The following is a 16,931-nucleotide window of genomic DNA, read 5'->3' as shown; positions in this document are numbered from 1 at the left end:
AGATATTCAAGATGTTCCTTTACAGGATCATCTTGTTCCTGCATAATAATTACACACATATATCTATAAAGCAGTGGAATCACCTTAGCAATGGCACCGTCTTCTATTAAAGAACAAGGATATTACACTGACACCAATATTAAACTGACTCTCTCTTGGCCATGTATCATAGGTAATTGAAAAGAACTCTGGTGGCTGGTGGTATGTCCAGATAGGCGAGAAGGAGGGCTGGGCTCCCTGCGCCTATATTGACAAACGGAAAAAGCCAAACCTGAATCGCCGAACAAGCACCCTGAGCCGACCCAAAGTTCCACCTCCAGCTCCACCCGTTAAGAAGCAGGACTCATTAGAGACTGCACCCCCCAGCAGCCCTAGCTCTGAGGCTCCAGAATCCCCTGTGTCTCCTGGCAGGCCTGTGTATGAAGAGCCAGAATATGACGTCCCTGCAATCGGCGACCTGGACATGGAGTCCGAGTTTGAATTCCTGCGAGGAGACAGTTCCTTGGTGGACAGCAAGAATGAGGACACCTCATCAGAGAAGGGTTTTCAGCCCTCTCCCAAGCCCTCCCCAGCTTCATCGCTTCACAGTGCCTCCTTCAAGATGGGGGAGTCGTTTGAAGAGGGTGAGGCAGAGGAAGAGTGTATTTATGAGAACGACGGCTTCAGGCCCTTCCGAGAGACTCCGGAGAGGCAGTGCAGCAGAGACTCCAATTCCTCCAAGACAAGTGTCCTGTCTGAAAATGGCAGGGCCGCAAATTTAAAGACCACTTTAGGGGGAAGGAGAGCTGGAGGGAACAAGCTCAAGATCAACTTGAATGGAAGCACGTCTTCGACCAAAGCTGGGGAGGCCTCCAGTCCTAAATCTGCCTCGAATGAGTCCACCCCAGACCTGTCCCAGCAGTCCAGACCTAAGAAAGACCAAGAGGAGAACAAGACGCCCTCTTCCACCAAATCTTCTTCTAAACCTAAGCCGGTAGTAAGGCCTAAACCCCAGCTGTCCAAGACCTCCAGTGCAGAAAAGATGGACATCAGCACCCTAAGAAGACAGCTAAGGCCAACAGGGCAGCTAAAGAATGGCACCACGGCCTCCAAAGGAGAGGACTCAGAAACTGCTTCCGTTATCTCCTCCGAGGACTCTTTCTCTTCCCAAAGCACGTCCGACCTCTCCTCCATCTATTCCAAGGGCAGCCGGGGAGACTCTGACCTGGAAGGTTGCAGCCTTTATCGCACAACAGACCCTTATGACAAGGTCCAAGAATGTGAGCTCAGCTTCCCTGCAGGGGTGGAGGTGGAAGTGGTGGAGAAGCAGGAGAGCGGCTGGTGGTTCGTCCGTTGGGGCGATAGCGAAGGCTGGGCTCCAACCTACTTCCTGGAGCCTGTCAGGCAGCCTGACGACATGGCTGCTGGGTCAGAGTCCGATGGCACCCCCACCAAACCGGGCAGCCTGAGTAAGTCTAACAGCCTTGAGAAGAATGAGCAGAGAGTCCAGGCCTTGAACAACATCAACCAGAACCTGAAGAGAGTCACACCGCCCATACCCTCCAAGCCACCAGGGGGGATCTCCAAACCTATCAGTCTGGTCAACGGATCTCTGAAGCAGAATGCTATCAAACAACAGCAGGTTGTCAGACCTCAGTCGGTGTTCATATCAGCCCCCATCATGGACGCGCCCAGTCCCGTCAGTAGTCTCAGGAGGAATGAATCCCTCAACTCCACTGACCACCCACGCTCCAGCCCCACTGTGCGGCGGAATGCCTCCTTCGGCACGGTGCCACGCAACACAGCGGCACTCATTAACACAGTATTATCCAACCGGAGCAGACCTGGTACTGGTAGCTCCGAGTCTCTCGGCCAAATCTCTCCCAAGAATGCTCTGCCAATATCCACAGTGAAGCCAAAGCCCCACATCATCCATAACAACCTCAGAGAGATGTACGTCTCCATAGCAGATTACCATGGTGATGAGGAGACCATGGGATTCCCAGAGGGGACCAGTTTGGAGGTTTTGGAACGAAACCCCAACGGCTGGTGGTACTGCAAAGTTCTAGACAGTGGCAGACCAAGGAAAGGATGGGTTCCCTCAAATTACCTTGAGAGAAAGCACTAGCACTCATGTTTGGAGCTGGCAGAACTCTGGACGTGTGTAAAGACTACTTACACAGAGGCATTTATTTGTGTGTTTTATAAAGGTTAACAATATAATGTCAAGTAGGAATTTAAACCATAATAGGTACCTCTGCCAGCATTAGCGGGCAGATCAACTTGTGATATCTTCAAAAGTGATATTCTGTAAAAGTGATCTGTTTGATTCTGCACCTGGGACATGCAACGGGAGCGATACTAAGGCTTGGTGATAACCAAAAAGAACACCAATACGAGCAAGAACTATTTACCTTTTAAGTAGTTTGCTATACCATTTTAAAGAGATTACCGTTAACTTGAAACACCCTAACTGAAAGTAATTCAGTCCTTCAGTTTTAAATCCTTGAACATCTTTTGTGAGTTTATATGGCTATGTTCTTGATTTCACTTTAAAGCACTTAGCTTACTGCATGTCTGAAACGCTTCCATTAATATGACAATGCCTTGGGCTGTTGAAAATAACGTAAAACATTCTTTTCTGTATTTTGTAAGTAAAACAAAATCTCATTTCTTTGCCAGAGCTTCTTTGTGTTAGTCTCTTCCTGATATTGTCTTTTTGCATGTATTTACTTTTACTACATGTGAAATTTAATATTTTGCCTATTTCAAAAAAATTTATATCTTGCCTAATGAAACTATTTGTATGTATCTGCTTGTCACAATATTTCCCTATTCCTCAATCTGTTTAGAGCCCGTCAAGGATCTGTCAGAAAAGTCCCTGATGATCCTAATATAGATTTGAATTAAAATATAAGTAATTTCTTCAATCTTTATTTGTTAGATTGTCAGAAATGCTACTCCCCTGATTTGAGTAACCAATATTTATTAATTACTCAAAAAACTCATTTTGTACATGATGGTATGGATAATGAAATTGTTCTTGTATATCAGCATTTCTTTCCTCTATATTATTATTTGATTCACAACTGTTCACATCTAGAGCAATTATCCCAAAAATGACTCCATATCAAGCATGTTAACCTAAGTTTCTGCTGGGCAGTACAATTGACACAAAGCTTAAACTGGAGTAGTGTCAGGAAACTCACTTTTGTTTCATGGTAACTATGTGACCAATGATGATAATGAAGTGCCAAATGAATGAAGTAAATAAATGCACTTTTGCACAATAATATGTGCATCATTTTAATTTGCATTACTCACAGGTTATGTCTGCTTCAGCAACCAAGTTTGATGTGATACTCTTTGTTATAGTCATGTTATGGTTTTATTCATGATTATGCAGTAGTGCTGATCTGCTGAACCTTCTCTTTATGTATGTGTTGTAAAGCATCACTTTTTACTACACATTTAAAAAAATATTTGATTAAGTGCCCAAGTTATTAAAGGGATATTTCACTTTCAAACATGTTTGGGGTAATTTTAACATCTACTTGGGCTTTTGTGAGCACCCCAGACAGTTTTTAAGTTGCTTGATTCAGTATTTAGATATTTGATATTCATTTTAACAGACACACCCCTTCCTTATGCAAACCCATTGTAACTTGCAACTCCATTTTAACTATGTTAGATTCATTGAAAACACCTGTCCTTGGTTCTGGTGACTGACATTGTCCTTCTAATGTGTGAGGAGATGAGTTTTTTTTCCTTTTTTTTCTTCAAAAAATTATAAAAAGTAAGTGAAAAAAGCAATTGAAAAAGCCTGAGTAGACGTTAAAATTACCCCAAACATGTTTGAAAGTGAAATATCCCTGGGGCGCTTTCACACTATGGTCCCGGGTGCGCACCCCGGACCACATGGCAGATGTTGTGGTAGTGTGAACGTAGCGAACCGTTCCCCGTAACGCATCACCGTACCGTACCCGAAACCACCTTGGGAGGTAGTCTCGGGTCCGATTGCTGCGGAGTCGGGAACGGAACGCGGCAGTGTGAATCCATCCGTTCCAAGAGAAGGAAGTGGACTGCTAATCATATATCATTTATATATTTTTTATAATGACACATTATTTTAGCTGGGTTATACCTTCTCATAGTTCTACTTGAATGTTGACAAGAAATAATAATCCCGCTAGTGTTTGACATTCGCTCTCCCAAAGCCCCATAGTCAACAGCGCCCCCATGAGGCACATATTTACCATTACTGTTCAATTAAAATGGTCTCGAGTGCGTTAGAATCTTGGCCAGTGTGAATGCTGGCCAGCCAAGCTACTCGGGAACGGTTTGATTCAAACGAACCCAGTCTGAAACCGCCCTTAATGTGCCATAACGTGAACAATTTATGCGATGGTAAACTGAATGGTATAAGGTGGGCTACAACAAACAGACATCATTAAAACTAATAATACTGCATTTCAACAAGGCAATTCAAAGTGCTTTACACAAAACATTAAGAGCATTACGACAGAGTGTAAAAGAAACACATTATAAAAACATATTTGAAGACAATTAAAAATTGTTATTAAAGAGTTAAGAGAATAGAAAATAAGAATAAGCTCAAATTAATCAATACCCGGGAACTCGCAGCCGTGACTGCGACTACAGATCCCATAGCCCATGTAAAAATGAGATTAAACAGCTTTAAATTTGGGAAAAGTAAAAAAGTGGCTTCCTCATTCCCTGCATAACATGCCCCTGGTCAATGCATTTCAGATCAACTGGCCAACTCGCTGAGGAGAAAAATGGATGAAGATAGAATTACAGAATGTCAGAGTTTTCTCCATTTTATAGTAGGATAAAACAGATAAAATATGAGAATAAAGTTACAGTGTGAAACATCAGGTTGATTCTATTCAAACGGACCTTAAACATGAATTCCTGCCTTTGTCAAGCAAGATGTGTAGTCAAATAAAGCCTAAAATCTGTTTTAAACAGAATAATTCAAACAAGGCTGTGACACAGATCAGTTGTTGCGTTTTATGCAAATATATATATATATATATATATATATATATATATATATATATATATATATATATATATATATATATATATATATATAAATAACATACTTTGTTGTCACTATTCTTTCATTGTATATGAAATATCTAATTCATATAGTATTGTGATTCACTTCTGCCAAGAAACACTGTTCTAGTAAGACCTGTATTTGACTTTGGTTAGATGGCTTTCTTTCAGTGGTCAGTGGCCAGCTTAAGATAGCATCAGACATAGTCAACTCAAGGTTTGAATTATGCAGTCCCACAGTCAGAAGCTATACAAGTGTATTTTCCAACATTGGACAGCATGGTATGCTGACGCATCAATTTATGAGCCTGAAACATGACAAAATGTACAACCCTGTTGGATTATCTTGTCAAATATGTTCATTCCATGGACTGCTTCATCCACATTCAGTCTAGACACAAGGTTTTGCAGCTTAGTGCTACGTAAGTTATGGGTGTCTTACACATCACCTGTTGTTGGGAATATGTTTGTTTCTTAGCTGTGTTCATGTGGGTATGAGGGTATGGGAAATTGAAATCCTCAAAATAAAGAGAATTAACAATGAGGTGAGAAGGAAGGCACTGGAGTGACTTCGTGTGCTTTGATGCCTTTTTATTAAAGGTGCAGAGTACAGAGATTGACAACGTTTTGATGTACTGTATACTACATCTTCCTGTTGAAGATGTAGTATACATTGAAACATAGTCCATCTCTGTACTTTGCACCTTTAATAAAAAGGCATCAAATCAGTCCGAGTCGCTTCCTTCTCACCTCTCTTGCCGTTGTCCTGCTCCTGTGATGCACTTGACCTGCCTAGCTTTACCTGGCTGATGCGCGGTCGTACACCCTTTCTTCTCAGAATTAAACATGACTCATGCAAATAAGATAAAGAAACCCTAAGGAAATATGTCACCTAAAAACTTGATTTTAACCAGTTCATATACAACATAGATGTATTGCACAATATAGGCCCAATAGTGGTGTCCCTGATTTGAATCCAGCTAATAACTGGTCCGGCTTGACCCTCTCTCTGACTCTTTCCTATTGTACTGCCTAATAAAGCAGAGATGCTTTCCAAAAATAATCTTTAAAAACAGGAAAAGTGACTTGAGGTGGTGATGGAACAGGAGCATTGCACAAGGCCATACTAAACAAGGAGAAACATCTCCTGAGGCACTTCAACAAAAGGTGAAGTATGTTACTTTCTTCCCTTGCTCAGCTAATTGTACGTCAGTGTCAGCAGGTTGTGTTCAGCGATGGTGTGTTTCATGTCACATGAAAGGTCAAAGATTATGTTCATTATGTTCAGGGCCAGGCTTTCAAACATTTCACAAATATATTACAGTATTTAGTAGTAGTATTTTCTACGTAGTTGAAAATAAATATTTTATATAGGCTTAACAGCCTAGCTGTTAGTGGCTAAATGGATTGTTCATTTGCAATTAAATTACAATGGCTGACACAACACAAAACTAATGTATTCTGAAGACATTAAGCCGGGCACAACTCTCTATGGCCTCTGGAGGGCAGCAACACCCAACAGCTCACTGAAATGATCTCGCCCCTCTTTTTATCAACAAACACTGAGGCAATCAGGGTGAGGGAATCAGTATCGTCAAATGACTTGGCTTTTTAATCATTTCTCAGCACAAAATGAGAACAGCTAGCTCATTTGATATAATTGCACTTGTCAGCAGAGACTGGCCCTTGACACAGCACATCTATCTCTTTCTCAGTGCTCAAGGAAAGGACTTTCTTGTCCAACAGTAAACTCAAAGCTTAAAGTCTTAACAGCAGCTGATGCACAAACATAAGCTCTCAGCATGTGATGTCTGATTGAGGTTGGAAATCATTAGTGCTCCACCTTTCTGGAATTCCAATCCAATACCCTTCCTGACAAATCACAAGTGCATTTGACCAAGCAACCGGTGAGAGGAGATACCACACTTGCACAACTCAGACGAGCCCTTAAGCCCTTCGAAAAAGGGTGGCCAGGTTCACTGAGAGGTCTGAGTGGAAAGTCTGTGTGTACACACAGACACCAGAGAGATATACTGTATTCATGTCACTTTCACAAATCCCGGCTGTGTATCCCCCCCAACACTCAGCCCCCCATCCAACATCCCCTGGGAATACTTGGCCATGAACAATGGCCGCCGCTGCCTGTTTCATATCCAGACGTCACAGGGCAGTATTTGTACGTATCGGAGTGCAGTGTAAAGCAGTCCTGCATTAGCGCCAGGCCAGCAGAGTAGTAAATAACCGATGATGTTCACTCTGGCCAGGTCTACATACCTCCGCTCTAAACAGTTTCTGTGTGAGTTATGACTGTTTACTAAAAGCCTCTTGTCGTTGTTATTCATGTGCCGGGATGTAACACAAGGCATACTACCGTGCAGAATGGTCCCTTTGAGCATTAGGGAGTCTGAAATGTGACTGCCTTTTTTATTGGCCATTTTTAATTTCCATGGAAAATGAGTGTAATTCTGTCATTAAACACTCGACTGGAACAGCAATGATGTAGGAAGTGTTGGAAGTGCTAGTCCCTTTATTCAGATACAGGCAAACAGGTAGCCTACTATAGCCTAGGTCAGGGGTGGGAAACTTTGTAGATGGTGAGGGCCACAAAATTTCCTCAATCACTCTGAGGGGCCGCATTGTTCATCGGCAGGGACCCCCCCCCCCGTTGGCAAAACGGTCCGGGGGCGGTGCGCCGGTTCGGACCAAAATGCCAGAGCTGAATTTTGGTCCCAGCCCGCCCCTGTTTATCGGCACTCTCGCCAGTAGTACCCCATTACTCAAAAAGCCCATAATAGTCACATATGTGATAAATAAGGGATATTAACTATTATTATTTGTTATAACTTTGTTTTTATTTAGCATTTAGTAATGCTTCTATCAACTTACTACAGCTGTACTGCTAAACAAAAGTTGACATTCCTGAGTATGCCTTTCAGAGTATTGCTGTAACCTTGGCTTAAAAATATACAAAAATGAACACTAGAATTATAGTTAATAAGGCTTCTATTAAAATAAACGAGAGCGCGCTCTACTGGTGGACTGTTGTAATTAAAATGGTTCATGGAAAGTTGCATGTTTGGAACAGTTGAAGGCAATAGTTCACCATTTCGGATATGTTTAGATTACTTGGTTTTTCTTTGTGATTAAAAAAAAAAAACGTTTGATTTTATTTTATTTTTTTGGCCTGGGGCCGCCAGTTGCCCATCCCTGGCCTAGGTTAAAGGGGTAGTTCACCCCCAAAATAACTTTTTTTCTATTGATTACTCACCCCATGGAGCCTTGAATTCATGGATATTTTTTTGTTTTTGTCGCATTCCTTCCTTTATTATTTGATTATAATACATTTAGCCCCATTGATTCCGGTAGGAGACACAAATGCATTTGTGTCTCCTACCGGAATCAATGGGGCTAAATTTATTATAATCAAATTATTGGCTTAGGAATGTGACAAAAACAAAAAAAAACCTTAAGGGCTTATGTAACCCAGGTAACCAGACAGTCCTGTCAATCATGTCAGATCAGTATAAATGTCCCGGTTATGCCCAAGTTAACCCAAATCCCCAGGGGTACAAGGTACCACTGTTAAATGTCTATACTACACACTAGATTATGCAGTGCTAGTACATTAGTGCTAGCAAAATAAGAAATTGTGTGCAAATTATGAAACAGTGCTATCCAACAGACAAGGAAGATTTGCAGGGTATGAAAAGCCAATACTTAGTGTTATAGACCGGGCAGAATTTGGGAAAATGTGCTGTGCTGAAGTCAAATTGTGTGCATATTTGGTTTTTAAGATTATTGAGGGGTTCTGAATTCAAATTAGCTGTACCAGCTTAAAAATGGCCAATAATAATAATTGATTAAACCACAGTTGCTACTACTATACCGAACGAACAACACGGAATGAACTGACTAGCCTGTAAACACACCATGTCAGCAGACTGACCGCCCAGAGAAATAAATGCACTGAACTATCTGCACGTACAAAAATGCGACCGCACAGGTTTCCAGAAGGTGGTATATCCGTTTCCTGTTCCAGTTCCCACAGTTTCGTTTGGTTAGCCTGGCAGCAGGTTTGAACCGAAAGTTACATACAACACTTTCACATGTGTTTCCAGTTCAAATCTGCTGCCGACCCTAGCGATGGGAAAATTAACTGGAACAGGAATGCAGGAAACATGTACAGTATGCCACCTTCCGGAAACCCGGGACTACAGTTGTGCAGAGAGCCTAAGGATGTACTACTAAATTAGTATCACACCTAGGCCATATGTTGATGCTTATTTGAAAGAGAAATTGCAGCCAATTATAGGCAACACATGTTTATTTCTTCATATGTTTCTGTTTTTTAAAGAAAGGGACGTTAAACATTTATTGTTTATACCTTTTTTCACACCCCTAGTTGTTGTCAACATCACAGTGTGATGTTGTGCTCTAGGCCAGTGGTTTTACCACGGTTCTCCGTTTACTACTCACTATGGGATATCAGCGCCCTCAGGCGATGAGACAGAGCAACACACACGCTCCCGATGCCAATACTGATTGGCTAAGGGTATGTCACGAGTCCGGAAGACCCGGGAGTATAAAGCTCCCCTGTGACGTAGGCTCTTTCTCTTTTCTCCACTCTGCAAGCGAATGCGCAGAAATTCACACACAAAGAAAGCAAGACATTTTTCAACCTAACCCAACGCGGGAGTACGGAGTATTTCCCCACGGGAAAATCCTTGCTAAAGTTCTCTCCCGGAACTTATTATTATTTTATTATTTTATTTACCTATCCTCTCAGTTTTTCCTTCTGGTCCTTGAAAACGCCGGTTAGCGCTTTTCATTCATTCAGCGACTAGGCTACTAGTAGCAGCTAGGCTAGGTGCTACTAGCAAAAGTATTAGGCCGCTGTGTTCCAGACCAGGATGGAACCACCGAGGACCTGCGGACGACCGAGCTGTGACCTCCTCGTCGCCGCAGACGACCCCCACCGCGTCTGCATTTACTGCTTGGGGGTCGACCATGCCCTCACCGCCAAGGAACGCCAGGGCGAGAGGGACGAGTGCCCAGGGTGCGCGTCCTTCACAAGCCAGCAGCTCGACGCCCGGCTTGACAGGGTAGAGACCCTGGTCGGCTGGGTCAGGAGCGACTCAGGCGAAGCTTCCGCCGCCACCAGCACAGGGACCCCAGGAGTGCCGCTCGGGAAGCCACTCATGGGACCCCCACCGGTGCCGACGCCGAAGCTAAAGCGGCTAGTGGCGACGACGCTGACGCCGCCTTCCGCCGCTGCCGCTGCACATATGTCTGCTGGTGGCTGCTGGTGGCTGCTGGCCCTTCCACTCACAGCAGGTAATCTCTTCTGCGGGGCAGAGAAATACTTGAAGGACTCCACGGAGTCGGCGAGGGCCCGGAAAGAGGCAGCGGCGGGTCTTTTGGCCCCGAAGCCTCCCCAACCAGGCAGACCCCGCCAGGAGAGGTCTGCCTTAAGGGGGAGACTCTCCTCATCTCGCCAATCCAGCGCCAGCGGCAGCTCCCGCAACTCCTCGGCCCGTCCCTCCAGAGTGGAAGGGCCCATGTCGCTGGGAGCCGGCGACGTCCGTCGCAAAGACCCCCGCTCCCCCCCTCCTTCTTCCCCCCGATCCACACGACGCGGCGGGAGAGGACGTGGTCGCGGGCAGCATATTTGACAATTGCCCCCCGGTGTTACCGGTTGTTCGGCTGCCCCCCCCACATCCACACGGACGGAGTGGGGGGGGATTAGCCCCCCTGGTCACCTCGGGAAAAAGACTTGGCCTTTTCATGGCCCCGACGGACTCGGAAAACAAACGACAAAAAATGACAGTGTTACAGAGCCAGGCCTCTGCTGTTTTGACTTGTCCAAATGTTGTTTGCCAGGGTGTTTGTGTGTCAAATGTGGTTCAAATAAATGTTCTGAAATTTACAAAGCCTCTCATCATTTCACCCGCCTCAGAGCGGCGATGCGGGACCCCCCTTGGGGGGGCCCCTCCGTATCAATGCCCTCCAACCATAAGCCCACAGCGCTTGGACAGTCCCTTTCGAGACTGTCCAAGCGCTGCTGGGATGAATACTGTGCATGCTATGAACAAGACAAAGGTATTAAATCCATTGCTAATTCTAAACGCCAATGTACAAGGGTCACGCCAAAAATTCCATTTCTACCATCCATCCAGCAGAGGGCGCCAGAGGCCCACTGTGAGAAGGAAGGTTTGCAAGATGGCGGCGCGGGTCGAGGGTCACCCCAATGTTTACAGCCTGCCGTGCACCGTGTCACGCCAGCCTCTGGAGGGCAACAGAGTGCCTCCGTCAATAGAGGCGGATCCGTCGCTTCCTTTAGTCAGGCCGAGGGGCCTAGACAAGATGGCGGCGGACCTTGTAGGCAACAAGGGAATAGTGTGGAACACTTCCGCACTAAGTCACGTGATCTCTACACGCAGAACGTCAGGATCGACGCGACCTCCTTTGTCTCTAGCGAGCTCCACAGCTGTAGCTCCGCTGAGCAGAGTTTTAGCGTCTCCGGTTCCCATGGTCACGGTTTCACGACCAGTGAAACTAGCGACGGCAGCATCCAGCGACAAGCCTCTCGCTCAATGTTTGGATCAATGGAAACTTTGCAAGCCGTGCCCTTGGGTGCTGCGCACCGTTCGCAAGGGTTACAGACTGCAGTTTGCCAGGAAGCCGCCCATGACACACAAGGTATTGTACACTCGAGCGTCGGGCCAAGCGGCCAGAACCTTAAGAGAGGAGGTAGCCTCCCTTCTGGACAAGGGCGCGATAAAGAAATTATCTCCGGATCAGAACCGTCTGGGGTTCTATTCGGAATATTTTCTGGTGAAAAAGAAAGGGGGGGGCGTAAGACCCATTTTGAATCTGAAGGGACTCAACAGGTTCCTGCGGGTTTTTCATTTTCAAATGCTAACGACCGTGAAGTTATTACGCACGGTGCATCAGGGCGACTGGTGGACGAGCATCGATCTGAAAGATGCTTACTTCCACATCCCAATTTATCCCCCGCACAGAAAATTCCTGCGCTTCGGCTTCGAAGGGGAAGTGTACGAGTACATGGTTCTCCCTTTTGGTATGTCGTTGAGCCCATGGGGTGTTTGTGAAGTGTACCAACGCGGCCATTGCTCCACTACGGAGACAGGGAATCCGTCTGTCGACCTACATCGACGACTGGTTGATAGCCGCAGGCTCGGAGGAGGAGGTGGCGCGGCACACGGCCATGGCCATCTCCCATCTGACGTCACTGGGTTTCACAATCAACGTCAAGAAGAGCGTTTTGGTTCCGTCCCAGCAGGCCACCTTCTTGGGGATCTCGCTGGACTCGAACACGCTCAGGGCACGTCTATCCAAGGAGAGGATAGACAGCGTTTTGGCTTGTGTGAGATCTTTCCGCCTGGGGCGGAAAGTTACTTACAAACAATGCATGCAAGCAGTAGGTCTCATGGCCTCAGCCATTCACTTAATCCGCTTAGGCAGGCTCTACATGAGACCCGCTCAGAGGTGGCTGAGGGCCCTTCGGATCCCACCCACCTCAGGTCGTCGGCTTGTGATGGTGTCTCCATGGTGTGTGGAGGCACTCAGACCATGGTCACAAGCAGCCTTTCTGTCCCAGGGGGTCAGTATAGGAGCTGTGATTTCGTGGAAGGTCATCACCACGGACGCCAGTTTGACTGGGTGGGGAGCCGTCCACGAGGGCAGGTGGACCAGGGGAGTGTGGGATCCGACACTGCAGTCGGCTCACATCAACTACCTGGAACTGCTGGCGGTTTTCCTCGCTCTGAAACATTTCGAGGCACAGATCTTGGGTTGTCATGTCGCGGTCAGAACGGACAATACGACAACCATGTGTTTTATCAACAAGCAGGGAGGCTTGACCTCCCTGGTGTTGGATGGTCTAGCACGCGAGATGACGCTTTGGTGCGAGTCACGGCTCGCGTCCATACGGGCGTCTCATGTACCGGGCCTCCTGAACCACGGAGCGGACTTGCTGTCCAGGGGCGGTCTCCGGTACGGGGAATGGTCACTCCACCCGATAGTGGCGAAGGATATCTGGCACAGATTCGGTCGCCCCCAGGTCGATTTGTTTGCCTCCGAAGAGAACGCGAAGTGTTCTCGGTTCTTCTCAGTGAAGAGGGGGGACCGTTCCATGGGCATGGACGCCTTGGCACACAGTTGGCCGAGCGAACTGCTTTATGCCTTCCCGCCAATGGAGTTGATCCTCCCCACCTTGGAGAGGGTCAGGCTCCAGGGGTTGTCGGTGTTGCTGGTGGCTCCAGCGTGGGGCACGTGGAGGTCGGAGATAGCTCCGCTCCTTTACGATGCGCCTCTGGCCCTCCCTCCCAGAGCAGACCTGGTGAGGCAGGGAGGGAACGAGCTGTTCCACGAGCGCCCTCAGGACCTAGACCTATGGGTTTGGCCCGTGAGAGGGCGAATTTGACTTCATGTGGCCTCCCCCCTGACGTGGTGGCTACCATCCAGGGCGCGAGGGCCATGTCCACAAGGGAAGCTTACGAGGTCAGATGGAATATGTTCGCATCTTGGTGTCTGGAGCAGTCACCAGTGGTGGTGGCTGTCCAGGCCCCGGTGGGCAGCATTCTTACTTTTCTACAGGGAAGGCTAAATCAGGGTTTATCCTTCTCGACAGTGAAAGTGTATTTGGCGGCCATTTCGGCTTGCCACCTAGGTTTCGACGATGGCAAGACGGTGGGTCAGCATAACTTTGTGCGCCGGTTTATGAACGGCGCCAGAAGAGCTAGACCGGTCAACAGGCCACTGTTCCCAGTCTGGGATTTGACGGTGGTGCTGGATGCACTGTGCCGTCACCCGTTCGAGCCTTTTGAGTCTATGGATCTGAAGGTCATTAGTCTCAAAACGGTCCTTTTGGTGGCCCTGTCTACGGCTAAACGGGTCAGTGACTTGCATGCGCTCTCGGTGAGCCCGGAGTGCATGAATTTTCTGAACAACGACAGGAGGGTTTTGCTTAAACCAAACCTGGCGTTCGTTACAAAGACCGGGGTGGTGGCCCCGGATCCGGTTGAATTGGTGGCTTTTCATCCACCTCCCTTCGCTTCGGCGGAGGACAGGCGGTTACTTTGCCTCTGCCCGGTGAGAGCCTTGAAGCTCTATTGCCAGAGGACGGCGGCCAGTCGCTCATCGACACAACTCTTTGTCTCTTTTGGCGTGGGGGTTCAGAGGAAGGCGGTCACCAAGGCGACGCTTTCTAGATGGATCCGAGATGCCATTAAGCTGGCTTATGTGAGTAGTGGTGTCCCAGTCCCGGGGGGTCTGAGGGCCCACTCTACTAGAGGCATGGCTACGTCCTGGGCTCTCTACAAGGGAGCTTCGATCCAGGAGATTTGTGCGGCTGCAAATTGGTCGTCACCATCGACTTTTGCGGCCTTTTACAGTCTGGACGTGGCGGCGTCATCAGTGGCGCACGCTGTCCTGGGTGTGGCTGCTGCCTCCAGGTCAGTGGAGGATAGGGAGTAGGCTTGGGGCCTTTCTCCATATCTTTCGACTTCCTCTTTAGGTTTCCTTGGGACCAGCAGGGCTGTGTCTTGGGGATAGGGCCCTGCTCCTCATTATTATGAGGCGGACTGTGTCTGCCTGTTAGAGAATAAGGCAGACTCTAGAGTCTGTCAGGGCCTACTCTTATTATCTATCCCGCACCCCAGCCCGGTGGGCTGGGGGGGCGCCCAGGGGCCATAAGGTCGTGGACCTATGGCCTGGGGGTCTTAGGTCACGTCCGGGGGGGACGTGACCTAGGGGCTGAGGGGCGTGCGGGGTTGTCAGGGTTGTGTGGCTCATTACCTCAAGGGGGGTTTATGAATCCCATAGTGAGTAGTAAACGTAAACGGAGAACCGTGGTAAAACTAGAGGTTACGAATGTAACCCCGTTTTTAGTAGGTTCGGAGTTTACTACTCACCAGACACCCCTTTCTGTGCGCATTTGGCATGCAGAGAGGAGAATGTTAAGAGGAAGAGCCTACGTCACGGGGGAGCTTTATACTCCCGGGTCTTCCGGACTCGTGACATACCCTTAGCCAATCAGTATTGGCATCGGGAGCGTGTGTGTTGCTCTGTCTCATCGCCTGAGGGCGCTGATATCCCATAGTGAGTAGTAAACTCCGAACCTACTAAAACCTGGGTTACATTCGTAACCTCTAGTTCTCAAACTTTTTAGCTCGAGTCCCAAAAGAGATGTTTGATGTCTCCCAGGGACCTAAGCTAGTGAAGATAGCCGATCTACAAGCTCACAACACGTCCAGCTCGTAGATCTGCTATTTTCACTACTTCTTAAATGTATTTTCCCCCTCAAATTAATGGATTTTTTTACGGAATTATTTTGAAAATCTTAATTAAAAACAAGATGTAGGAAACACAAAATAAAGGGGTATTTACTCGCGACCCATAAAAATTGGTCCGTGACACAGATATGGGTCCCGACCCACTATTTGGGAAACTCTAGACTAGACTTATACAAAACTGACGTAATGTCAACTGAAAAAAGGGTTGATGTGACTCATGTTGACACTTTTGTAGTTGGAAATGCACAATTTCTGTTTCTGAGTGACATGGCGCGACAAAGTATAGGCCTAAATTTTAATGTGATTAATTCGTTCAGAGGAAGAGCATATCGAGTTACTGTCTGTGTTGGTTTATCACAACCGGGCATATAAATTCAATACACAAATATAACAGTCAAGTGAGCTAATACTGACTAGAGTCAACAATGCTCATTTACCAGGTAATTCTGTATGTACAATTGTGTAATCTTCATCATACGTTTGTCAATCACAAAAACTGACAGTATCAATGTAGCTATACATTGATACTGGTTGTACACATTTCAAACATGGCTGCTGTCTTATGCTACCAGGTGGCAGCACTAGCATGGAGCGATAAATGTTAAATATTTTTGCATGCTATTGGAATATGTATATAAGGTTTGCTCACTCTGAATATTTTTTTTACCATTTCAGCTGCACTTCTACACTTCTGTGTGGATCACAGGCATACCTTCAAAGATGCGATTAACTGTTGAAAAATATGTAAATAATAGCCTTAGGAATTATTCCCTCAAGCCGGGAATGGCAATGCAACCTTCATTTATTTCCTCCCCAGGCCAGATCTTTATCAATTATATTTTGTGTTTTATTTAGTTGTATTTTCTGTGTCTTGCTGCTGGGTCTGTTATTTGAGTACATTACGAGAAGTTGAGGGAACATCAGGGCTAGTATTTTGTCTTTTTTAAGTAGGGCAAATACCTTTGAGCTGACATGTAAGACAGTATCATCTCCTCCCAGTCCTTACCAGTGGATGACATAGCCAGAAGCAAAACGATAGAAGGTCCTTGAGATGGCTTTGGCATACCACGAATGCACAAGTGCATCACCTATGAAATAATAAAGTATCAAAAACATTTGCATCACAAACCAGATATCTAAAAGTAGATATCAAAAGTATTGTAAAGTAAAGTGAAAAGATAACAAGTGCTTCAAAGAAACTTGGATAGGTAAACATCAAACCTAGCAACTATCTAAACAACATGCTATCTAAATAACATTCTTAACATTTGTGGTAAAGAAATAAAACAAATCAAAATAACAAAAACATATACAACATATATCTGTATAACTAGCATCTATAGAAAAAGGTGACAGTAAATAAAAGGTGACAAGGAGTGATAGGGGGTGAGGTGGAGTCGGAATAGGTGAGTCTTCAGACTGCGGCAGAAAATTGGGAGTGAGTGAAGTTCTGACTATAGGGTTGCGTGGCCAGACTATTGCCTCGCACAATCTTCAAATGGGATGTGAAGCCTCCTCCCCACTTCCGTTTTGTCTTTACAGTCGCGCAAA

General features: G+C 46.3%; 1 protein-coding gene across 4 annotated transcripts in view; it reads left to right on the top strand.

The window, feature by feature from the left end:
• LOC308099830 (SH3 and PX domain-containing protein 2A-like) overlaps nucleotides 1-3,298 on the top strand; it is a 58,982-nt gene extending 55,684 nt beyond the window's left edge. For all 4 annotated transcript variants that reach the window (XM_080448641.1, XM_080448642.1, XM_080448640.1 and 1 more), the window contains one exon: nucleotides 173-3,298. In XM_080448641.1, coding sequence (XP_080304767.1) covers nucleotides 173-2,107 — 1,935 coding nt within the window. In that variant the 3' untranslated portion in view covers nucleotides 2,108-3,298. The remainder of the gene's footprint in view (nucleotides 1-172) is intronic.
• Nucleotides 3,299-16,931: the final 13,633 nt, after the last annotated feature.

The sequence above is a fragment of the Gymnoscopelus braueri genome (genome assembly GCF_963280865.1).
Source record: "Gymnoscopelus braueri genome assembly, chromosome: 14".
Taxonomy (NCBI): domain Eukaryota; kingdom Metazoa; phylum Chordata; class Actinopteri; order Myctophiformes; family Myctophidae; genus Gymnoscopelus; species Gymnoscopelus braueri.
The sequence above is the reverse complement of the archived record's forward strand: the minus strand, read 5'-3'. Positions and strand labels throughout refer to the sequence as shown.